Below are 26,329 nucleotides of genomic sequence, written 5' to 3' on the forward strand. Positions count from 1 at the left end.
TAATCAGTTTGAACGCTTTACCAGGTTACTGGCATGTTCCTTCCTTCAGCAAAGCCTTCTCAAAGCATTCAGCTTCTCTGTGGGTTGAAGAGATCGTGTGGGTGTTTCTGGGGTTGCATGAGGTACTTATCAATAACTGGTGCAGCGTTTCTCCAAACTAAGCAGCTCATACAACCCCCAAACTATCCCTTTAACAGCATGTCAGCATGGATCCACAGACATATAGCACTATATGCACACAAAACATTTTTATGGACACCAATTTTCAGAATTACGTCTGGTACGCTATGTCAGAATAATCTAGGCTTGCTATTCTCCATTCCCTTTCTTGTTATTTCAAACACTGTCATTGCTTTTGATAGTCGTCTGGACTTGAGGCTTGATGGGACTGTGATGAGACTATTGTATGAATGAAAATATGAAAATCAGAATCACACAATGTCTTCCTCCCAGAGGTAATCGCATAATTACAAAATTAGTAGTGGAGGAGAGCGGTACAGGGTAATTACGTGACCCTTTGTCATTTTAAAGACGCGCTGGATGCCACATCAAAAAGAAGCAATATTCTAGAAAGTGAGAGAGTAATGTTTATGCACAAATAAATCCCATCTACAAAATGTTTGCATGCATGGTGTGTGTAGAGTCATTATTTACCTTCGGGTTGGACTTCATGTAGTCAACATGAGACTTTGGACCATCAGGAAGGCTGTAGAGCATCTCCTCCAACACAGTCAGCTTCAAAACAGAGCGGAGACAAAATGACAAAAGACTAACACATTAGAGAAAGTCTACCCGTCAACCTCCAGAGCCTTCCCTGCCAGCTTTGTCTTTTTCTAAGTAAAGCCGAGGTGATTATATGGTGTCATAATAACTTGTATAGTTTTATCAAGATCCTGGCAAGTATGCATGCACCTGAGAGCTCACGACAAAACGTACAACTCCCATCTTCCCTACCAACTCCTAATCCTGGGATTGACAGCCGGGGCCTGTGGGGAGCAAGATGAATAATTTGTGGGCAGAAAAGAGCTGCAGGCAGCCGGAAAATTCAGAGACAAAAGTAATAAAATGGTGAAGTCAACAGCTTCATGAACTATTTATCTTTCCGGGGCCGATATGTTCTCCTTCAGTCTCTCTCTGTACCGTTCCACTCCAGCCAGCTCACTTGTCAAAGCCCACAGCAGTCCAGCTTTTATTGAAACTTTGATTCAGTTCCCCAAGTTGTCACTTTCTAAGCATTGTGTGCAATAAAGGAGACAGGTTATTGGGGAGCAGAACAGAGAAAGGGACTAATGAAAAAAGAAACCTTTACCGGGAGAAAGAAACCCAAAAAGTCTCACACAGCGACAGTGTGATCCGAGGTTTGGGAGGAAAGCGTGAAAGTTGACAATGATCAATAACATTAATATGGGCTGCTGCTGACAGTCTGCTTCAGGCTGATTAACTATCTGCTGCTGAAAAAGACAATAACGACAGAGAAAAGCTAGCGCGTGATATTTAGCCTTCAAACCGGTTTTTTCAAAGGCCTGTGGTTGATCCCACTTGACAATCACGGGTTTAAAGCGACATACAAAACCACACAGTCCAAACAGTTCATATTGTGGCACATGGAAAACCTTGATTAAAAAGGTGTAAATGCCTCATGGAAAGCTTTGAAAAGGTGAGTCGACTGCATATCATTGATATTGCATCATTATATCAATGGGAGTCATTTCCCACCTAATTAGCAAGCAACACGGTACAAAGGGTAGCCGGTAACTGTGAGAACAACGTTCACATTGTTCAATACAAATCATATAACATTAGCCGTACGTTTAATGAAAGTATTTGCATCAAATATGGAGTGAAAATGTGTCTATTTACCTGTAGTGGTGCAAAAAAAACTGGATGTGGTGACAGGAAGACCACAGGTGGAACTAATTTATGATAACGATGGCTCAGTCCCATTTAGTGTCCCAGTGAGCCAGCATGCACAAACACCAAGGCTCACCTACATGGAATGCAGCCACCATGTTATCAATTACAATTGCGCTTTCCCTGCAATGGCAGGCCAATATGTCTGCTGTGTGATGGGCACACACACTGTAAGTTACAGTAATACTGACATATTACTTTGTTTTTCAATTACATGAGGTGCTTAAATTAATAAGTCACTGCTTAGTTTTTGAATGCTTAAAAATAAATGTTTTGTTTGTTTCGTTTACTTGTTATTTTGACTGCATTTCAAACACTGAATCCTGAAACAGCTTGTACATTACACTATTTTTTCTGCATGTAGCTTTTAATGTTTCTGGATAATTATCAATTGAATCATTCATTCTAATGTATTTATGTATAACATATAAAAGTATCTCACATACTAGCTTAAAACAGTTAAGGTTAGCCAAAATGAGTGAACACTTAGCTTAGGTAGCGTTAGCTAACATACTTCAGAGGCTTGACACAGCAGAAAAACATGTATTCTCACCTTTTACAGCTCAACTGCAACATGTCAAATACAGTTTACTGTGTGTATATCAATGTAGAGTTTCTTTTGTTTTTGTTCTCACCTGGCTGACACAGTTGGCATGGTAAGGCCGGGTTACCTTGGTGGCCCTGCAGCGTGGCATGCCTCGTCTAATCATTGGCCCAATTCAAACTCTAAACCCTCCCACTCTCTGACGATGCTTTCTAAATGTGTGCTATTAGTTAGTATAATCAAATAAAATGCTCAAGAATAAGATATGTGTGACCTCAAATTCAAGTGCATGGAGCAGCTTCCAAGTGCGGCATGGAGGTGGGTGCTTTTACTCCCGGCTCCATATGTGAGCAACACACTGAAGCCCAAGTGGCTTCTGGTGGGCAGACTGGTGCCTTGTCCATTCACTACATACATATTGTCCTAAAAATTGCAAATATGATCTGGACTGAGGCCCCCCATCATTTTTACACCTTGCAACAAATGGATTTAATATTTCATTTAGGCATCAGCCTGTAGTACCCGGGCATCCTTTCAATTCTCTCACTAATCACTTTGCTTTTTCTGTCTCACTCTCATTGGTTCTCTTTTGTTTTTAGGACAATATCTTTTTTTTCACATTTGCATCTCTTATAAATTCATGAATATTTTCTAAAATTACACCAATGTATACAAAATGAACTAGGTTTGTTTTGATGAACTGTTTTCCGTGAGGCATCAACAGTACCAGGGAGGCATGTCCCACTTATTAGTGAGCCTAATGTGAACTTCTGCTGAAGCTATATGTAAATACTTGTAAGGCTCATTGATGTCTGAGGCCATTTTGTTATCTAAACAGCAGAGACAGTGCATTTTAAACGTATCCCCCTTGTCGGTTTAAATCAAACATCTGAAAACTCATCAGAGGCGGCTTGTTGTGCGTCTGTGCGTCCCAGAGAGTATGAAACATCACTGTTTTCCATGTATCACTTGCCCGCCTCATATTTTTCCAACCGTCTCGAGCTTTTAACAAGAGCAAGGCGAAAATGGAGGGGCCCCTGTAGCAATCCTATCAGCTAGTTGACCCCCCCAGTTGAGCCGATATCATCCTCTAAAGGGTAAGTACTGCAGGCTGCTGGGACGGCTCTGCTCTGAGTGCTCTTTCGCCTTCTTTTCTGCCACTTTGATTGTCCAAACCCACCGCGCAAGGCAGTGGGAAAGACTGGGAGTTCACGGTCCCACTTCTATCATGTTTTATTTAAAACAGAGATTAATCATTAAAATATTTTCAAACCCCTTTCTTTCATGAGCGAGAGCGAGAGCGAGAGAGAGAGAGAGAGAGAGAGAGAAGCTCTTCTGGCGGCGATAGCGTCGAGTCATTACAGAGAGCTCGTAATGCAGTTCACCTCGATTACCGGTCCGAAATGCTGCAGAGTGCTCCCGGACACACAGTGTGCTGACGAGAGACAAACACACAAAGAGTCAACAGGAAAAGGCCATCTCAAAAGGCACCATGCATGCAACTGTGGCATGACATCTTTCACAGTTGCTCCCTTTAAAAACATTTCATGGCTAATCTTAAAACCTATAGAGTCTTGCACAAATCCCTTCAGAGATTAAAAAAAAACATTTGTTATGGTGCAAAAGTATGGCTGAGTGACATTGTTTAATATAAAGCATATGAAAAGTATATGTTAAGCGGCCAATGAAGAAATCAAATCAATGAGCCTGTGTGTGCATTTTAAAGCTCACCCCACAGCTTTAAAGCACTTTAGTGGGGATTATAGGCCCTGAAAAGAAATAAAATAATTAAGTGCTAAAATCACAAATCTTTTGTGACCAAAAAATTGGCAAAACAAACCAAACTTTTGTACCAAAAGACACGAAAAACAAAAAGCCCATACGAATGTGATGTCGCTTTAAAACCCACTAAATGATTACATGCATGCGTTTGTCAGCGTTCTGAACTGGACTGAAAGGTGAAGGTGAGTCAGCGGGGGGCCGGTGTTGGAACGAGCAGGATTGATGTGCTCACAGCAGACGTCCTCGGATCCGTCATCGGCTCGTCCGAACCGGACTCCCGGGCTCATTCAGCGTGGAGTGCACCTGCAGTACGGTGCCCTTTAAAAGTCTCCGCCGCACAGGAGGCCACTGCAGAGGTCATTGTGGTGGCTTTGTCCGGACATGAATGCACACACGCACACGACACCTACTGTTGCTGAGCAGACCTGTGCAAAGGGCTAAATTAGGAACAAAGCTGGAACACCGGATTCGTTACCGGAACAGATTCGTCCAATGCTGTGCACCAGACGGGCCAGCTGTGTGTCTAGACGCTGTTACTTTTCAGAAAATACACTTCTTCTTCTTCTTCTGTTAAAAGACTTTGAGAGCATCTATAAACACACACACATCATGCTGAATACGGCAATTGTTTTGTGTGCGCAAGCAACGACACAAAAGCAATAAAACGTCAATACACATAAGATGCAGGATACACATTTTACGTTTGATTGTTGGGAAGCATTTGGAGAGAGTGTTGAAGTTGTTGCTGCGGATGCTTTACATCTGCTTCTATACACCCTTGAGACACAACGTCCACCGAATCGGCTCAGGACAGAAGTACATGTTTTGATGATTGATTAGTTTGTATCAAATAGAAATATTTATTTGAATTTTTTTAAATGCACCATGTCAAATATCAATGATACACTTGAGCAGTAGCTACTCTAGTTCGTTCACATACAACAACCCCCTCAGGAGCTTTGAAAAAAAAGAAGAAAAAAAGACACAAATGAAAATCAATACCTCTTTGAATGGCTGTAATCATCCTAAACATTAAGTTGTTACATTTAAGTCAAGCGATGTCAGTCATGTGTTCGTTTTCCAGCGTCATTGATCCCTGATGGTATTAAGAGATTAAAAGGTTCCCCGTCCTCTCCGTGTTGTTGACAAGCGTTCTGACTCATTACGGCCATTAGCATTAAGCTGGCTCATCAATAAGCACTTGGCTGATCCATCAGTCTTCCTCTGATGTAGCCCAGGGGACCCCGCCGCAGGTCCCCGCCAGCTCCGAGAGCCGCCGCGTGGCCACCCTTGATCTGTCGGTCACCACGCGTGTACGTATACGCGCGCGCGCGCACGCACACACACACACACACACACACACACACACACACACACACACACACACACACACACACACACACACACACACACACACACACCTGGCCTAGTGGGGAGGATTCAAGTGTCACGGCGAGTCTCTATTAGTTAACCTTCTTCTGTAGATGCTGTTCTAAGTGTCGAGTGACTGTAATCACTTCTGCCTGTCAGCATGTTGGTGTTTGTCGCTGCTTTCTTGTCATTTTGTTTTGTGTCGACTTGATCAGCGAGGCCTTGAAAAAAAAGCTTAAAACAAGACAGAAATACTCCACTAAGCACACAAACATGTCACACGTATTGAGTGTTATTCAACATTTCATAAAAAGTGTGGGCGCACTTGCGTGGGAGAAACGAAACGCAGGGAGTCTCTCCGAGTTGGTGTTTTTGGCTGTATCCGTCGCCGTTAGTACCGTCTTGTACTGTGTTCTTATGTATGCCATGTAGGTGTCGGTATGTGTGTGTGTGTGTGTGTGTGTGTGTGCGACTGTGCCAGTGTCAGGTATGGCGGTGTCAGTGTCAGTCAGCGCGAGACTATTCAGTGTCAATGTGTGACAGCCAGCCGTAGTCTGATGTTGATAGTGTGCCACGGTGAATGACAATGTCTTGACATGGAAACCAGAGTTTGTAAGAATCACACAAAAAAAAAAAAAAAAAAGACCGAAGAAGGGATCGAGGTTTTTTTGGGTATTACAGCTCATCATGGAGGGCCTCTCCCTCCGCGTGGTCCAGAGCTCCCATCAGCAGCAGGGCTCCGGTGGCGTTGTCCCTGACAAAGATGATGAAGGGGTGATCGGCGTAGAACAGCTTGGGCTTTCCTATGATCTCCTCCTCCGGATCTGCGCCTCCTTTCCCAGCCTGAGCGGCCAGCTCCAGGGCAGCCCAATGGAGGACTCCGCCCAGGTGGAGTTTCCCCTTGCTCTTGTCCGACACCCCGGAGAAATCGGCCGCCTTCTGGTCCCAGGCGTCGGTCAAGCCCAGAGCGGACAACTGTTCCTGGAATGGGGGGGGGGGGGGGGGGGGGGAAACACAAAACTTTAAGGCCATCCTGTACGGGGACGTCCTGCAAGTGTATGCGAACGAGCAGTTGCCAGGACGTCGATGAATTATGCACGCAGGGAGACCAAACGAGTGCGGAGGAATGCATATTCTAAAATGTCATGACCGCTGTGACCCTCAGAAGCGGCAGGAACCGCACTGCCACATGGTCAACGTAAACATAAACACACCCTTCAAAACAGTCAATCAGCAACTCCTCCGAAGAAGTTATTCACCATGTTTATCTACATTCCATGAGATGAGGAGATGGGGAGGAGGCTGACGGCTGCCCTTGTTGTGAGCTGGCAGAAACAAAGTGGGCGACAGGCAGAGAGGAGATGGAAGGAGGAAGCAGAGGATGAATAATTTAAGAGTGATGCCCCGTGACCTCGGCACCTCCTTTGTTTTGGCTCCGATATGAATTCCACAGAAAGTCGCCGCCGTGACAGGTAGTTTATCCTCCCGTGGCAGAGGGCCACTCACAGTGACAGGCTTCTCCAGGGGCCAGATGAGCGCATGGTGTGGGTGTGAGCGCGCGACTGTGTGGACTTGTTTGCGGATCGTGCGGGGAGGCCAAAGGCTGGAGGGAAGGTTGCAGGGCGAGATGAGTGGGTGAAGATCTCTGTTTTCTACCATTGTTTCAACTTTCGCTGATGAAACTTTATTGGAAATATCTTTTATACCGGCAGGCAAGAGCAGTAAATCATTTGGACGAGTTGTCTGGGTAAATGTGAAGGCCCTGGGGTGCTGCCTTTGGCTTTCTTTTCAAAACCGCAGCACAATGCCGCTCGGCTCTGTAAACCACATCCTAATAGACAATAATAATCCATGTAGGATGTCTGCTTTTCTCCTCAAATAGTTGAGACACGCACGCGAGAGGAAGTCAGACCGGATCATGTCGGCTTACGCCTAAACATGAAATAAGCAGATGTGTATACAGTTGTGGGCATCTGTCAATCCCGTTCAGGTGGCTTCACGCAAAGCTCCCCCTCCGCACAGACACACTCCTCCTGCTCTAATGCACTTCTATTGTCCTCATCCATTATTCCTCCACTCTTCCTCTCTTCTTCCACACGCTACCACTACATCACTGTCTTCCTCTGCTGCTCTGCCACTTGCCCGGCGTCCCCATCCCTCATCTACCCGCCTGCCTCTATTTTATCCCACTCTCATTCTCTCTCTCTTTCTGCTCCTAACTCAGTCTTTTTTTCTCCCCGTCTCATCCTTCTCCTTCTTTGACAGGCCGGCCCGCTATACATCGCTCTCTCTGAACTTCTCCATCTCCATCTGCAATCATCTCAAGGCTTTCTCGCTCCTTATCTAACAAGGAAACAGAAGTAGACTTGCAGTGGTGGATTCCTCAGAATGTTGTAGACAATTTGGTGTGTGTGTGTGTGTGTGTGTGTGTGAGAGAAGAAAAGCAGCTTGTTTCTGTGCCACCCATATCCATCCTTCCTGAGTCTCTTGCTCCCTTGGCCGACGGTATTTCGTGTTCCACTATCAAGCATATAAATAGTACCAACCAACCCCACATGACCAGCCTTCCTCTTGGACTCTCATGCTCTGCTTGTCAAGGCAAAAAGCACTTGGCTAATTTTATTTTTTGAAGCTATAACGTGTTTAAAAATGAAGGGACCCCGTGGCAGCACGCTGGGAAACAGAACAGAGGTGTCAGAGGAGCCTGCGGAGGCCTCGTGCACAACAGAGGTGTGGCACTGCATTATACGGGGGGGGGGAGAAACCTCTGGGAGGTGCTCTATGGCTGCCCTTTCTCTCTGAGGCCCCACATGAATCTTAGATGGAACAGCGCTGGGAAGACTGCTGATGCCTCGCACACAGCATCAATGAGCTATTTGTCTGCAAGTGAGAGCCACAGGCATTGTCAGCTGGTGGTTTCCTCCGAGTGTGTGCGTACGGGGCTTACTCGGCCTGCAGCGGTGCAGTCTAACCGGGCAAGAGCTAGCACGGCATCGACCCCGAGGCGTGCAGCACTCCGCATCACATTATTTCAGCTCAGATGGTTGAGCCCGCTAAGTAGCTTGTTGGGTGTACCTGTGGGGGTTTTAAGGGGACAGGATGTGTCACAGCTCTATATGTGACGAGTCACTAGAGCTGATGTTAAAAGACAGAGCAGTCATCTGGTCTATTAAATAGTAAATTGTAAAAATAAAATACCCATCATGATTTCCAAAAGCCCAATATGTCATCGTGAGGTTGCATGTTTTGCCAGGTAAAATCCAAATCTCCAAAATGTCCAGTAAACAATCATATCAAACAGCAAATCCTCACAAATAATCCGGATGATTTTTCTGAGTGTGTGATTTTATCTCCTGGTCCAATCAATTGCGATGCCCACATCGTGCCTATGGTCAGTGCAACAAGGTTAACACGCGAGGGAGGAAAACCTCCACAGCTCCTGCACCGGTTACACCTCCTCATCCCTCTGTCTTACCGATCACCTCCGTCAAACGGTTCTTTCAAGCCGCCTTCGCCTCAAAACAACTCCAGACGTGTTCTGCTTAATTCAACGCTGCCCTCAACGCTCTGCGTGGGCGGTTTCAAGTGTGCAGTACGTGGCACCGGCATCATCACGGCTCCGTTTCACGGACACATTTGATGCAGGCTTTTAACAACAACAAAAAACTCTTTCTATCGGCTCTCTTGGATGGAGAGGCTTCAAAGCCTCTCCATCTCTTTATTGAGTCTCATCAGCATTAGCCATTGGTATCTTGTTTACATGGGCTTTTACCACCTTTATACAGTCAATACGCTCTGTGTCCCATTCACTCCAAACATGTGCAACCTCTTTGTGCTCCACAAGGCTATTTTACCACATGTGAAAAAGGATAAAAGAAGCCTCAGATGAGATATTTAACTAACGTCCACGAAACACATCGGATTAATAAATATGATGCAGTGTCCCTCGACACTGTATACTGCGGAGTGTGCTCTTGTAAATATTTGATGGCCTTTTGACCTCATTAGCCGTGATTGAGTGAGCTCCCCGGTGCACGCTCGTATGTCTTAGTCACCGACTGGAGATGCAGCTGGAATGGAGCCATTAGTGTGTACGTGTGTGTGTGTGTGGCCTGGTCAGCACCGGATCAGAGACGGAGGGAGCGAGAGCGATGAGGGCGGTTTACCCGGTGACCTCCGGGCCAGGCTTGTTAAGAGGGTTCTCCGTCTCAACACTACAGACTCCGACACAGTCTGCCCTTCACCAGAGGAGAGCGCCGCAAAGAGGGAGACGGATAGAACGGGGAAAAAAGGCAGAATCCTGCCGCTATTTATAGTTCTCTGCGACGTTTTCCACCTCATCCCCGAGCAATCATTGACCCCCCCCCCCCCCGGCCCCCTTCCACCCCTTCTGCTCACTTGCCTGCCAAATGTCACTCCTATTTAGGTCAGCGGGGCCAATGTGCGGCCGCTGACTGATGGCGTATTACAGTCACATGTGAGACCTAGAAAAAGGAATTAGATCCCTGGGACTGATATGACAGAGAGGACAGAGGTGAGGGTGCGTCTGGAAGTGGCAAATCCTTGTAACGTGACCCAGACGTGCGTGATTTGGTTTGTTCTCATTTGCCTCGCACAGAGGTGACTAGTGTTAGGGTTGACATTACACACACACACACACACACACACACACACACACTGCTATGATCTTCTGTTTGTTCTCCACGCTGCCCTCTAATCTCAAAAGTCCATGGCTTTCCCAAGCACCGATGGACAGAGTGGTAAACAGAATTAGCGCGCGGCGACAAGCAATTATTTGCCCGACCCAATTGGAAAAATTATTGTCAGAGAAGACATGACGGCCTGTCGCCGGCCAGAGGGGTTGCACAGACAGATGAAAGGGGATTGGAGTGGGTTGAGGGTTTGCTCGGAGCTTTAGCCCGTTCAGAAGGATTCCTCAAATGCACCGCTTCTTTTCTCGAGAGAGAGCAAACGGAGGCAGATGACTCTTGACGAGGCCAAAACATTCAAGTGCTCGTCCATAATTAGGTTACATAATGGGAGCAAAGCTACTTTTAGTTTGTTTGCAAGAATACTTTTTTTTTTTTTCTTTTCTTCTGTCAGGCGCACAGAGACAAAAGGGGAGTTGTGCTCTTTCCTGGCAAAGCCATCGCCGTGTCAAAAGGAGTTGTTTCCAGCTTTAGTTCTGGATTACAGCCTCCTCCCCAGAGAGCCCCGACAATGTTAATGTCGAAAGCTTGTTCTTCAGGGCACGGCTAGCGGAATAACATGGCAGCACAAATCTTCGGAGATGTTTGTTAAACTAGAGAGAGGCCAAAGTGGAATGCATCAGTCCATGATGAGGTTACAATGTACATCTACAGAGGACATGGTAATAGGCTGCAGTCAGTGTAGCCTGCGCCGAGGAAATGGGTTTTACTGACATGCCCTCTGTATCCGTCAGGTTCAACTAACCTCTCTTTCACTATGTCTTTTTCTTCCTCATCCACAGCCGTTACACCACCAATACGGTCTCTCTCAGACTCTGGAGGAGTTTGCTCAGACTGAATGTGGAAAAGATGCAAACAGAAGTAAACTCGCTCCAAGCCGTGGGAGCTGAGGTAACGTCGCATCCATGCAATTTGAAAATGTTTCAGATTAATTAAACATTTCCGGAGACTGAAAAAGGAGAGAAACTGGAGGAAGATATCAGAAATAGTTCTTCAATCATAATACAGTTAGCTAGCATTTCTTTGCATTCAATCTAAATGCATCTTAAGGGCTCTTACTTGTGAGTAACGAGAACTAGAGATGTCTGAAGAAAGGATCGGCCCTCAAGACAATGCCGGACCATTCAAATATTCTTCACTGTGTTCTGCTCCCCCCAGCCTGCTTTGACTTCACGACAGACATTCTCGCCAGTCTCCTTGAGCTTGCATATGCGAGTGAACGAGCAAACAAATCTGTTGCAGGATCTTTCTCTCCACTCTCTTTCTTATTAGCGAAGAACAGAGTACAAAACGTCCATGCAGCAGCTTCTCATTTGGAAGACCTTTACCAGTCTGAATGGCAAACGTTGCCCTTGGAAGGTCAGGCCTGCCGTCATTCATTTGCATTTAGAAACGTGACGATGGACCGAAGTTTAACTTGGCTTTTGTCAGGTTTGTGCGCTCTCTGCAAGCCGGGGGTCTGTAGTCACAGCGAAAGATCATTTGCGAGGGGAAGAACCTCCACTCTGTAACGACATTGTACAACCGCAACTGTGAGTGTTTCTGTAGTTCCAACTGAGTGATATGTTTGAGTCAGCACCATCAGTAGTTGGATCGTGTTGCTTGTGATAAATCAGGTGTCGCATACAAAGACACTTTGATTGACACATCCCTAATAAGCATTTGGCAAATGAAATAAGTGAACCTGTAGATCTATGACTGCAACTAATGTCAGTACAATAAGCTTGAAAAAGAAACTGTCTTTATGCCATGACACAGCAGCAGGATGTCCTCAAAGGTGTGGAGGCCTGTGTGATTCCAGCCACTTGTCTGTGCCCTCGCCCCACGCTGCGCACCCTGTGGACTGGTCAAATACGTGCTCTTACACCAGCTCGACAACTCTCCAACCTTTCAGTCAGCGGCCAGACACAGCCTCTGGTTTGGCCTGTGTGAACCTTAACAAGCCCCATGCACTCACATTAGCATCAGCGGCCACTAAGCTGCTGCCTGTCTGACTGGGGCTCCTCCTGGATTCCTCTGCTCCGATTCAGACCTGCTACCTGCTGGCTCTGGATCTGAGAGCAGCACAGATACAGCTAGACTACCAGCTGGGCTGTGGCGTGACCTTTGCGCTCCTGCAAAAGGAGTCTGTAGGAGGCCTCGGAAGCCCACCAAGGGGCTACGGGCCTCCTTGCAGCTAGGGTTTGGTTCCCTGCTGAGGGCTGTTACAGCCCAATGTTGTGTGTACTGCTGGATGCCCATCACCTCAAGGGAGAGGAGGAGGAGTATGGGAAGGAACATCGAACTCGCCAGAGTCTGTAATGAACTGGAAGGGGCAAACAAGGCCACTGCTTCAGTTACTAAGAGCAGTAGAGAGGAAGACAGAAAAGTAGGCAAGACACGGAGGTCACAGGTGAAGGATGCATGGAGGGGGTTGAGGAAGTGCAAAGACTTGTGAATAGAGGAAATAAAAAATACTGTTGAAGGGGAAGAGAAAGGGAACAAAGATAAGCAGAGCGCGAGTCAGGAAGAGTAGGTGGCCAAGACAGAAGCCGAGAATAAAGAAGAGGAGACACGGGGAAAAAGCAAAGACGAGGATGAAGATGGCGAAGAAACAATGAGAACGATGACAGGAATTCTTGGGAGTTATGAACGACCGAATCAGGTGAAGTGAAAAATGAAGCACTGTATGGACACGGGAAATAAAGAAACTACAAGCGAGGCTGTCAAACTCCACTACGGCATTAAAAAGCAGAGAAGCCGCGTGCTGTATAAGCGCACCACCTCAGTCCGCTGTGTCAAATACGAATACATGGATTAGAAGACAAAAGAATCAACCAGTATTACTCCCTATAAAGAGAAACAGACCCGTTGCTAGGGGCATGTGAGGTGAGTCTGGAAATGAGGCTAATTCAAGATGAAGAGCGTCTGGTGGGGACGGAGCACCTGGTTGTTCACACTCACTTCCAAGTATTTGCCAGAGCTGGGCGAGGCCCTTGGGGAACATTCTGTCGGCGGCAGCTCATGCGGCAGTGCACACACCACAGGGAGGGAGGGAGAGGGAGGGGGGGGGGGTAAAGGGAAAAATGCAACCACAAACCCAGAGGATGTACCTCGCTTTAAGACGTGGCCGTAAAAAAAAAGGAACAGGGTGTCACATAAATCGGCTACATTGAAAAGTCGGCGACACGAAGAAGCTCCTCTGATCGCACTCGGGGGTTTCCTATCAGGTGAGGAATAAGACGTCAGCCGGATCTTTCATCCAAACGTTTCAGAGCAGTCGGCACATCACTCTGCCTGCCGCAGAAGACAGGCGTGATGGATTAGGCTGAACTCTACGGGACTCAAAAGATGGGAAACAACGAGATTACGCTGTGATTTATTAAGAACCAAAGAGGTCGACTTTATTCCATCTTAATGCAGGATATCTTTATGTCTATTTCACGAGCTCAACTAAAATCACAACAACTTACCCAAAGTTTAAACGTACCTTAAGTTTGAAAAGCCCGACTTTTATCAAAAACATTATCATCTAAAATGACATCAGCGCACTGACACAGTGTCCACTTGTGGCTCTGTCAGTATGTTGATGGAAGTCAGACTCAATGTGCGTACAGTCATTTCTTTTAAATATATTTTACATTATATGAATAAAACTAGAGATTTGCTGTACTAACCTGCAGACTGAGTGTGCTGGTGATGTTCACCATGGGCAGCGAGATGGACAAACTGGTGACACTGGTCTTCTCCAGCCACTTGGAGAGCAGCTCAAGGGTCAGAAGCTTCTCCAACCTGGCCAGATTCTCCACGTGGAAGGGCATCAGGAACACCACGCTGGCCTTGCCCTCACACAGAGGCGCCTCCAGAACCTGCACCATGTTTTCCACGTCTTCGTGGTGACGGAACAGACCTGGAGGAAGATGACAGGCGGGGGCATGAACAGAGGTGAAGGAAAGATCAGGGAGTCGGGGAGAGAATTTTGGGCTTTCCAGCAGTAGTTCAGAGCAGTAGTTCTCTTGGAGGCCGGTTCAGACTTGCATTTTCAGCCGTGTCACTGCCGGAGTTCTCACTTGCCTAAATGAACTGAACTACAGGAGCAAAGCCAACAGAGTTGGGTTGAATCCATTCAAACACAACGTGAATGCAACATTAGACAGCATGACAAACAATCACTGCAATAATCTTTTATGAATTGAAAAAGGACATTATGAACGTTAGATAGAATACAAAGTGTCCCTCCAACATTTCTTTTACCGCCGTCATAGCAGAAATTCCCTCTGCCTAGTTGATGTTTTAAGACAATACATAAAATATGAAAATGGTTTTAAATAAATCATAAGGCACGCGGTGATAGAAGAGAAGCAGATTGGACCTTACAGATGTTCAGACCGTTTTAGAACTCAAATTGCTTTTTCGCTGCATTTGTTTGCTGGCAGGAGGGGAGCAGCGACAGACTGTGTTTTGGTTGTTTTTTTTACCTGCTCTGTGCATCATCGTCACTTTGGTGTATTTCTTCCCCAAGAAGGTACGGTGATCTGTGGTCCCCTCGGTGAACTCTCTCTCCCACAGCCCTGAGCAAACAGCCACACAAACAAGGGTTACAAACGACGGGTTAAACAATGGCCATGTTCACGAAACACACACACAGACCTCGTACGCGGCGACACCGACACAGCTCGTGAATTCTCAACATCTACTGCCCGTTAAAAAGTATCAGCTCCTCTCAAAGCCGCTGGGCTGAGAGTGCTATACTGAGGCAGTTATGAGGTCCTTAAGGCCACATTGTGCCGTTCACTGTTCGCCACATCCCACTTGGCCCCGCTAACCCCCTGACAGCTGTCAATTTAGGAGGGCCTGAGAGTCGTGGAATTACTCTTGTAATAACCTCGCGACGCACTGTGAAAAGCCACCGGCCCATTCAGTTGTGCAGGCGGACACTGGATGGAGCGAGGAGGTCGACACATTATGACTTGTACTCATGTCCTTCTTTGTGAATGACGCCAGGGGTCAGAACTAACAGGGACTTTCATTTCATATCGATCCACACACTCGTAACACACACAATGCTAAAAGGTGCAAGAAGGGCAAAAAAAATGAAATGGCTCATTTGCCCCGGTGAAAGTCTAGAGACCAACTGCTCGACTTTATCATCAAGTACTCGCGTTGGAGTAAGTGTGCGCAGCCTTCTTGTCTCCATCCATAATTGATCAGTCGTTAAAGGTCGACTGCCTCTGTTATTTCAAAGAGTTTTCAAGTGGAAACGCCCACTCAGCCTTTTAGCAAAAAAGCAGTGTCATCGGTTGGCAAAGGAAGCTAATCAATAAGGTTATGAAAAATAAGAGTTAGTTTTAGTTTGGAAATATCTGGAGGGTTAGTTTGGATTTTTTGGGAAGTGTGTATACTCCCGTATTCTGCTGGGGAAGAGGACTCTTTTTGTCAATGGAGTCGGGTGGCTTTGAAGAGAGCGATATAACGGTTTTAGTTCCCCGACAGAGTGGACTGTCTGACAGCGAGGTACACGGGAGTTTACCGCTTCATCGATCGGTTAGTTTATTTGCATTACTGTGTGAGACCCAAACTAACGTGGCGTCTACACAGCAGTGCAACGCTAGGCTTCCGTGCCGTTACTCCAACCGCAAATGTGAATGCTGTGATTTGAATGCATAAGGAACACCACTGGAAAGCTACTTGTTTCAGCGCGAGGATTTCCCAAAAGCCAGCCAGCCTCCAGCGGCCCCCGGCCAATAACAGCTGACAGCAGAGCGACGTGTGATTCTGCCTTCCGGGCATGCTAGCGCAAAGTCACCGACATTCGCTCCGCTTCCTGTAACATGGGAGGGTGAAATACAATCGCGCTGGAATTCAAAAACAACTGGCTGACGATTACCTGAAGTGGCAGCCGTGTTGTAAAAACGCACGTGTGCACACGTGTGTTCAAGTTGTATCGAGGGCTTTAACGGCCTCCCGAGCGGGCCGCAGTATCATCCTTCGTCCTTTCGTAGGACAGCAGTACAGAAGAGATCGCTTGAAACCTGAATCCATTAATATCCATCAGCGATAAACAGTGAGACAATTGCACAGCTAAGAAATCCAATCACTCACAGACTCAACCAATTCATACTGTAAACTTGAGGCGAAAACCAGAGGAGAATCAATGAGAGCGCCCGGCTCCCTCGCCCTCCCTCATCAACTTTTGATTACGTGTAGTCGTGGTGTTTCAGAAGCTATTATAAGAGGTAAAATATGTGGGGACTTGTTGTTCTCGCCTTTTCCTTTCCTCTTCTCTTCTAGTTCCTCTGTTGCTGCGTTTATCTTGTGTATAACTTTCTCTCTACTGTGTTTTTTTCCCCCCTCACAATCTTATTTTTTCTTCTTCCGTCTCCAGTGTTTGTTTGTCTAAAACAGGAACAAAGCCTGAATTAATTAACTAGCGTGGACTGGAACTCCCAAGGTAGGCCTTTTACATCCCTCCACTATGTCTGTCAATCTCTCTCGCTCTCTCAGCAGGCCACCCTCTCTTTCCTTTTCCTCACTTTTCACTCTTTTGCTTTTCTCCCAGCGTCTCTTTGTCCCCCTTCCCGCCCCGAAATGGCTCCTCGCACTGCTCTTTCTCTGCACTCCTCTTGCCGTTCTCTCTGCTTTTAGCATCTCTCCGCTACAAACATGTTCCGCTACTAATTGCCCCTGACCTTCCCTTTCTTTAAATGCTGTGCACAGCCCAGGGAAGGAGGCACAGCAAAGAGCTTTTTTTTTTTTATTCTCCCCTTCAATAATTAACTAAAGGGAAACAAACAAACACAGGGGCAAGGAAGCAGATGCCTGTTCAGCGCCATCAGAATTTCCGGGACCTTCTCTGAAACCACAGCAATAAACACACACGGCGAATCGCCTGAGGACCGTGAAATCAAAGACAAATTTAAAAAAGAAAAAAAAACTTACAACCGTCCAGGGGCAGCTAGTACGAGCAAGAAGCAAACTATCGACCACTAGTGAATTATGAATCAAAACTGAAGGAATCCAATTTTACGTAATGTAATTTGTGCGCTGCAATCTGCTGTGTAATCTAATTTTGTGTATTTCATCCAGAAAATTAATGAACCGACCAACGAGGGTCGGTTCACAGCAAAAAAAAAAAAAAAACGAATTTCGTAATGAAGTCAAAACATCAAACAAAGAAAATTAATTAAATTGCTTATCAATGTATATAAGTCTGTCAGGGAATGTTACTTTCAAAAGGCCGTCTATCTGTTGGCAACCTGTTTTCACTTCAGCCGCCGCGCCTTTCTCTGCATCTAATAAAAAGAATACCTGCAGGAGGAAACAGAGGGACTCGAGGCAGATGGAGGCAGATAAGGACGTGAACGGGAGAGATGTGGGAAGAAGAGGAGATGGGGGGGGGGGGGGGTAGATCAGACACGCGATAACAAAATGATAAGACAAAAGCACCAAAAACAGAGACAAACGCCACAAAGAGGATGAGTGAAACAGAAGGATATATTTAACACATCATCATCTTTTGTGGAGACAAACACAGAATTGAGATCAGCGGGCATGCGGATGTTGACTGTGGGAAAATAAGCTATTTGCTATTTCTTTGACTCATTATGAACTAAAATCTAGTTGTACAAAGTGTTGAAACCCTTTAACAGCAGCAAAAGTTACACTATTCTAACTCTTGAAATGGCTAAATGCTGAACTTCAGATATGTTTTCAGGGTGCAAACTTTTAAATCACCGATGGGGGCTTCTGACTGCATCTGTACCAAAAACATCGACTGGTTTTCCTCCTGCAGCCCGTCACAAAGAACTGATCTGAGCCAAGCTGTGCCACCGCAGACTTGGAGCGCTCCAAGCACAGATGTTAGGCACGACACTGAGGGAGACAGTCTGGACACTTGTTACTCAATTATTTAAGATGACACATCACCCCCCGATGGAAGATGAATAAGCTCTCAGTGATCGACCCCAGAATCATCCTTTATCTGCTGTGTCCACCAGCTGGAGTTCACCGCATGCACTGACACACACACACGCACGCACGCAGACATGCACACTGCACACAGGTGGGCATGCTGGCACACACAATGCAGCGGGCAAACTGGGCGTGGGGGCTCTCGGCGCTGTCTGAACACTGCAAACGGCACGTGTTTTATGCCATATTAATATTCTACGACTTCTCAGCCAATGCAGCGAACAACATCAATGCAGAGACATTGCTTGATTACAAATGACTCCACAATTACAAAAGCCCACCAGACTTATTCAGCAACACTCAGTCCAGCCCGGCTGTTATGTTACGCGTCTACATCCGAGTCCATGAGGAAATACTGAGCTGGCTATGAAGTTGCATCATCTAGGGTCACGGTCGGGACCGTTTTAGACTCTCTGAGGAATGATGACATGCTTGCATGCTGTTTTAGGATGATCATTTCACAGGTGATGTCATATTTTCAAAGATTGTGTGCCCACAGACCAACGCTAGAAAGTGAAGGGAATTGTAAATTGTTGTGTATTTTCTGTGCACTGTTTCTCCATACCTTTAAAGCGCAGGGCATTGGCCAGTATCAGAGCTCCAGCCTTGGGCTTTACTTCAGCCGCTAAAGGAGCTCCCTCCAGCCCACCGAGAACAGCCTTCACCCAGCCATGGAGCTGCTTCAGGTCAGCCTTGGAGTCTCCTTTACCCAGCGGCCGATGCTGCAGCCTGAACGTGGCCTGGCTCTCCTTCACAAACTTCTGGCTGACCGGAGGAGCTTGCTTGGAGAACAGGGCCGAGGACACATGCAGGCGAAAGCTGGTACCGTTGGCCGCGGTGAAGCTCTTCAACGCCCCGGACAGGAGCTTGGCAGCACCGGCTCCGCCCTTGGCCGAGGCTGGGGTCCTGAGGAGGCCTTGGAGCTGGCTGGAGGTGGTGCCCGCGGAGCCGCCGCCCAGCGCTCCGAGTGAGGAGGCCAGAAGCAGAGGGGAGAAGAGGGTGTTCACGGAGCTCGGGTCGGAGCGAAGGGCCCGGTACAGGTGCAGGCCGAGGGCCCAGCTGGGGTCACCAGGAGGAGGAGGGGGCGGGCGGGGTGGAGAGCTCTTCTTGGATGACTCAGCAGTGCAGCCCTGCACCAGAAGGACTAGCACTGAAATTAGGATGTAGACAGGAAGCCTGGGCAGCATGGTAGATCTGGAGGAAAGCACAGGGACGGGAAGTCAGTCAAATAAACTGTGCGTCTGACAATGAGAAGAATGAGGCATGCATTCCTCTCATTTATAATACAAACACAGCTCTATTCATACGAGACTGATTTTAAACAGCGTAATAGCTCATGCTGTTCTTGCACTGTTCATATTTGAGATACAGCAATAGAAACGTTCCCTCTTTGCTGTAAAACTACAACTACTTGTGCAAACAGCAGCCCTGCTCCTACAGCGCCACAGCAGTAAACCTGATTTTGTAAATTCCTCCCCACTTGGCAACATTGTCTCACCCGCTGCGGGAAAACCAGTGCGACAATTAACACTGATACAGTTTCAAAAGAAGCTTTTTTGGGGGGGGGGGGGGGGGGGGTGTTAGTGAACGTCTTTCTCCATCTTGCCCCACTAAGAAGAAAAACATCGTCGACTATTTTTGCCGAGCCGGTGACAAGAGGAGTGACGGGAAACAGCCGCCGTCTGGTTCGACCGACTCTGTTATGATTCCCCGAGACCTCGAGGCGAAAAGAAAAGAAGGGAAATTAGTTCAAATTTACCGTTAATTAATTCTCGTGTATCCCTCTCCTCCTCCGCTGCCGTCCTTTTTTTTTTTCTACGTCCTACAGGAAGTGGTGCCGTGGTTCAGACGTGGCAGCTCACGGAGGAAGTTTACCGTCTCCCCTCAACTTCTGCACCGGGAATAGCTTTAGTTTTTTCCCCCCAGAAACTTCCAGGGCGTCCCGTCGAAGCAGCTACCGCGCGCTGTTTGAGACAAACGGTGACATTAAAAGGCTAAGTAAAAGTTGACATGAAACAAATATCCCCTCAAATACCCCTGTAACCGCAGTGAGACGGAGTTGTACGCTTTAAAAGTGTCACACTGTGAAAAATCACCGTAAAAGTATCGTTCCGTTTTCACAGCTGAATATCACTGCGTTGGTTAAAGCATGTGGGACCCACTTTTACTGCAGTTATAATACCTATCACAGCTAAATATGCAGCTGTGTGTATAAAAAAAAGTATGTATGAATGTAGAATCCATTATATAGGCTAACCACTGCAGAAAATCTACGCTTATGTCGCCCTAAAGTCAGTGGTATCTGTATCCTACTGGGTTATGTAAGCATTATACTTGATGCTGTACAAAACCACAATTAAATATGGCAAAGTCTCTATAGGGATATGTTACAGCTGTTCCCTGAGAGTTCGAAGGGTTTATGTGTATGTTATTATGGGCCTGGTATAGTTTTTAAAACGAACAAAAATATCCACCAGTTGCAGTAAATGAGGCGTTCCTCCATACATTCAAAAGCGGTCTTTGTGGCTTTGCCTGGATAATAAACCCTCTTGTTCTTGGCTCAGCTGGTGGTTGTAGTTCCCAAAGCCACTCAAGCGGGGTCGCTAATGGTCTTCTCATCGCCTCGGCTCAGTGACCCTGGGAGAGGCTGCAGCATGTGGGCCAGGGGCCTCGCGAACCTGACACCCAGCCCTCCCAGCGGAGAGGATACGGAGCACAGAGACAGCAGGCAGCGGTTTGGTCCAGGCAAATCCACCTGAGGGGTTTAGCTTCGATTTAGTGTTTAATCTGTCTGATATTTTGGAATGGGCAGCAAACAATATCGTGTTTAAAATAGCTCACCTTTTAGATTCTTTCATTTTTTTTATTTTCAGTTAATGAACTGAAACTTGCGGGTGACCCCCCACATTACTCCCAGTGCGCCCTAACACCCGCACCACCTCACTTTGCAGTAGCCGGACTAATGCAGTCTACTGTCAAGGAAAAGTAGGGCAGACCATGCAGGCCTGGAATACGTCTGACCCCCTCCAAATGTCCTCATTCTTTATTCTCCTCGTTCCCATGTCTTCCGCCTTCCTAAAATGTACCTGCACCCCCCCTGCAGCAGGACAAGGAGCGCGGGGCCAGATAACTTGTAACACGCGGCTTCGGGACAAGGATTATTGCCCAAATTGAAGGATGGAGAATCGTCATATAGGGTCTTAATCAATAAAAGTGGAGATAGACTAAGGAGGCTAGAGAAGGATCAGAGAGGGATATGGAGGAAGATAACTGCTCGAGACCACCAATGCTCAGCAATCAGGCTGAACATGACAGCTTGTAGACCCAACCAATTATTTACCCCAGCCAAATCAATAGAGCTCTCTCCGAAAGATAACCATCAGCTGCACTATCTGGAACGCATTCACAGCAGAACTCACAAACACACACTGAGCACTCTGCTCGCTGCCACTCTCGCTCTCCGTCTCTTTTGCACACACACACACACACACACACACACACACACACACACACACACACACACACACACACACACACACACACACACACACACACACACACACACACACACACACACACACACACACACACACACACACACACACGCAAATCATTGAGGCTAATTATTGGACATCTACACTGAGAAGAGAAACGGCGTATGTCAAACCGTGCCTACGGCGAACGTGAAATCGCCTCACACTTAAAAGAAACTCGCACACACACGCACGCACGCGCACACACACACACGCGCACACACACACACACACACACACACACACACACACGTTGAGGCCGACGGTGCTGTGTGTGCATGTTAGTGTTGTGATGAGTCGATGTGTGCAACGTCATAGGTCTTAGCCCTCGCCACGGGAGTCACTGCCCCCCTCATGGGACCCCCCCCAGCAGCACATCACAGTCAGTCTCGTCAGTAATGAGCAGCGACACGTATTACAGTACACTTGCGCAGCAGTTAAACGAGTCCCCGGGGAACTGGTTGGGAACCTGAGAGGCCCCCCTCAGTCAGCGGATTGTGCATCTAGGGATTTATAAAGGGATGGACTTTAACCACAATGCACCGCCAAACATCTTACCTTTTACCCCCCCCCCCCCACCCTTCGAGGGCTCGCCTGCACCCTGCCCCGTTCGCCCTCACCCCTCCTCACCGTGTCCCAGCCTCGAGCCCTGATTCAGTTTTCCTGCTCCAGATGTCATTGTCTTAGGCGGTAAATGTTGTGTTTCACCTCACACGTTATCCGTTTAATGCGGCCGTTGTTCTTGGCTGTTGTCGAGGTTAAACGCTTGTGGCCAAAGGGCTGGTCGGGAGAATCAATGAATGCTGTTATGGTCACTGACTGGCCTTGAGCTATATCCACTCGCCACATGCCCGAATCTTGCACTCATTTTTTCTCTCTCTCTTCCAACACACATCCACTGTTTCACACATATTGTATCCTTTATTTTATTTCACCCCTCTCTTTCCCCTTCGCTCTTTCCAGAATGAGTTATTTCACTTTGGACTACTCAAGCTCAGCTTCCTGCGACTCCTTTTTTATTCCATAACTTCCTCTTTCCCTTCCTTTCCTTTTTCATCCATCCCTCCATGTCACTGTGCCTGAGGTTTAAGTAGTTCCCTGTATACTCCTTCTACCTCTGGGGCTCCCCAGACACACACACACGCACGCACGCACGCACGCACACACACACACACACACACACACACACACACACACACACACACACACACACACACACACACACACACACACACACACACACACACACACACACACACACACACACACACACACACACACACACACACACACACACACACACACACACACACACATATCCATTACCTTCTCCTTCCTTTCCTGGAAGAGAAGTGACATTTCTAAGACGGGACATAAAGCAGACAGAACCCCTTTAACGTAAAACCGACCTAAAACAAAAAATAACGTTTCTTATGAATATATTAAAGTGTCCCCCCACAGCGCTCTTTCGTCTCCCACCCTTTCCTCCAACTTCTCCCACCTCCACTGTCGATCCCTTTTCCTCTCTGCTTCTCCCCTCCTCTCCTCTCATTCCTTCACCCCTTAACTCATACTCTTTCCCCATCTCTGATTGTCCCTCTCCAGCGCTGTCTAAATCTCTCCCCGTCCCGCTGTGTCTCACACATTCTGGAGTCCGTACAGAACAAACAGAGTGAGCGCCCTGTTCTCGTCGGTTCTGGTCTGCCTGTCTGTCATCAGCTCGTGGCCCGTTTCAACTAGTACAGAGCTGGTTTTAGGCCCCGTCTGGACAGGCCCGCAGGGTCCTGTTGGTTTACGTCAAGTTCCATTGTGGTCCTTTCAAATTAGGGCTCTTACTCAATGTCTGGCCGAGCTGCTAAGCTGCAGCCATGATTTTTATTGAAGCATTACCTTAACCCCAGCTTCACCCCCGCTGGAGATCCCGTGCCAAGCCTTGACCGTAAATAAAAGGGAAACATATACAGTGATGTTGATAGGTTTTTAATGTAGTCAGGCCCCGGGACCCACAGGTGGTCATTTGAGTGGGTTCCCAATAAAGTGTGGGTTTTTTGACAAATAGCGTAAAACTTGTGTTTGACATTATACATAACATATACATCTTACCAGATCCGAATATCAATATCTTCTAACTTTATTTACATTCAAATCAACATTTTTTTCAGAATATTTAAAAGTGATTAATAACAAAATTTAAATAAGCTATACTTTATAAATTTAACAGGTCAACATTTTGCATGCTTATTCTCTTTCTGAGAATAGTTCTTACGTCTTATTGATCAGTGGCCATGTTTCCTAGACCTATACCACGTTTGAAGCCTTGATTGTTGAAATGAAATCTGCTCAATCAACATGATTACCTAAAGGTCACCAGGGGCCTCGAGCTCTGCAGCTTTTGTTATTAGTAGCTTCTAATTTGGGGGATTTAGGATTTAAATTGTATTCACTGTAATGTGTAAAAATCAACTAAGGAAAAGAAAGATCATGGAGGCAAAAGTAAAAGGACAGTACAACTATAAAGCAATCATTTCTGAACCGTGCAAACCTAAAAAAAAAAGGATGTTTAGGTCCGCCCATCTAAAAATACACATTTTAGATGGGATTTGGGGGAGTGGGAGATGTGTGTGTCCCTCAGCTGGGATGTTTTTCCCACACTTTGAATCTAGGGCAAAACTCTATAAGGCAACAGGAGGTATGGCTCGACAGATGGGAGGAAGGGAATATGTGTTTTTAAATCGATGGGGGAAAGAGAGAGAGGGGGGCTGCGGCAGAAAGGTGAGGAGGGGCAGTGGCGGTTGGGGTCGGGGTGAACATGTTGAACAGTGCCAAAATCACAGACACATCTGCTGTTCATCTCGAATGTTTCCAATAAGCTTTAAATGTTTCCTGAAGCCCCGTGAAAGAGCCCTGCGCTGCCAAGACAGAAGGGGGTCGGCGTTTGATTTTCTTTGCGTGTTGAAATAGGTGGTCTTTCACCCTTTCTTCATTTGAGATTCACATCATCTACAAATTAACCAAAACTTGAGTGAAATGCACATCTCCACAGCACACATCCACACGGCTAGGAAGGCAAATAAGTGCCTTTTAATGTGCTCAGTGAGTCAGGCAGAAAAGCAAATGCCAAGCACCCACAAAAGTACACAGCTGCTTCAAGCAAGTGTTGACAACTATCTTTTTATAGGAATTAAATATTGCTCTTAAGCCCGCTCAGAGTAACCGCCGCACACCTGTGACTCACATCACTCGGGCTCCGATTGCACGCCATTAAATCAACACGTTCGCCTTTTGACGCATCACGCACAGACTCGATATGTATATAACGTGCCTCACCCGCAACCACATACGCATACCTAAGACTGTCAGAAGTATCAAAGACCGATATGTTGACACCCTCAGCCCCCCCCCCCCCCCCACACACACACACACAGCTTATATCCTCTGGCTGTGAGTTTGCCAGCAGCCAGCTGGTACTGTCATGTCTGATAGGCTGGAACAGAGAGAGAGAGAGAGACGGAGACGAGGCCGGGAGAGGAAAGAAGGAAGGAGGGAGGCAAGCTGGGAAAATGTCGACAGCAGAATGCATTAGTAAGATTGGGAAAACTGTATCAAACCCTGGCAACTCATTACACTGTCTCATTTGGGTCCACAGGGAGTTCCCCCCCGCCTCCTTCATCCCAATGCTCTAAACGGCAGGACATTTTTCTTTGTCTGCCGTCCCCTTCTTTTCTTGAGAGACCTCCCGTTTGAGTTTTTGATATTTTTCACTTGATAATTATTAAGTAAACTAAATATAATCATGACGGGGATGGATTGCGCATTGACACTTGGCAGAAGAGAGAGATGCTGTTTGTCTGTGTTAGCTGTTTTTCCTGTCTTGAAAGACAAAACAACCGTGATTAAAATGTTGATCAAGACAAATCACTCAGCAATTATTCCACATTGTGAATAGACATGAAAAAAAAGCTCAAGACAAAGCAGTATTATTATTCCAGGACTTTGTAATGTCTGAATTTGCCTCCAGACGAGACAACCCTGACTTGGTAATGTGAAACCGTTGGTTGTGAGAATTAATGGCCGCATAGATAGAAGCTGATAAAGGTCATAAGATTTCTTAATGTCAAACCAACTGTCTATTAAAGACAAATGATCTTTGAAATTCAGCGTCTAGTGTAATTCCCTCATTTCAATCTTCTATGTTGATGTTTTTCTTTACATTTCAATGAGACCGGGACATGTTGACCCTCTATGGGACATTAACGTTAATACTGTTATGCCATGCATGCTACATCTTTAGTGTGGCTTCGCATTGAAAAGGAAAGGCCTCGCACATCCATTGAGTCATTGAGTCAGTTGTCATAGGGAATTATGTTGTATCCCCAATGTAACTGCTTCTCTTGAATGGTATTGGGTACAATTAAAAAACATATACATTTTCATTTTGTCAAGAAAGAAGAAAAGTTGTTTTGTTGTTTTTTGGAAGAGAAAAAAAAACAGACAGACGACAGCCACGCTGTCGGTGTAATGTTTACCAT

The 26,329-nt window shown here is 46.6% G+C and overlaps 1 protein-coding gene across 1 annotated transcript; it reads right to left on the reverse strand.

The window, feature by feature from the left end:
• Positions 1-6,080: 6,080 nt before the first annotated feature.
• serpinh2 (serine (or cysteine) peptidase inhibitor, clade H, member 2) lies at positions 6,081-19,454 on the reverse strand. Its single transcript, XM_076086822.1, has 4 exons — positions 18,833-19,454; positions 14,775-14,867; positions 13,974-14,206; positions 6,081-6,589 (listed from the first exon to the last, which is right to left on the reverse strand). The coding sequence occupies exons 1-4, from the start codon at positions 19,452-19,454 to the stop codon at positions 6,284-6,286; spliced, it is 1,254 nt and encodes a 417-aa protein (XP_075942937.1). The 3' UTR covers positions 6,081-6,283.
• Positions 19,455-26,329: the final 6,875 nt, after the last annotated feature.

Source organism: Anarhichas minor, unplaced genomic scaffold (assembly GCF_050575085.1).
Source record: "Anarhichas minor isolate MPS153535 unplaced genomic scaffold, ASM5057508v1 ptg000009l, whole genome shotgun sequence".
Classification (NCBI taxonomy): domain Eukaryota; kingdom Metazoa; phylum Chordata; class Actinopteri; order Perciformes; family Anarhichadidae; genus Anarhichas; species Anarhichas minor.

Excerpts from the sequence above, each read along its gene's own strand:
- serpinh2 (XM_076086822.1), bottom strand. The coding sequence starts at position 19,454 with ATGCTGCCCAGGCTTCCTGTCTACATCCTAATTTCAGTGCTAGTCCTT. Across the intron at positions 14,868-18,832 it reads CAATGCCCTGCGCTTTAAAG|GGCTGTGGGAGAGAGAGTTC; the intron begins GTATGGAGAAAC and ends CTGTTTGCTCAG. Across the intron at positions 14,207-14,774 it reads GACGATGATGCACAGAGCAG|GTCTGTTCCGTCACCACGAA; the intron begins GTAAAAAAAACA and ends ATCTTCCTCCAG.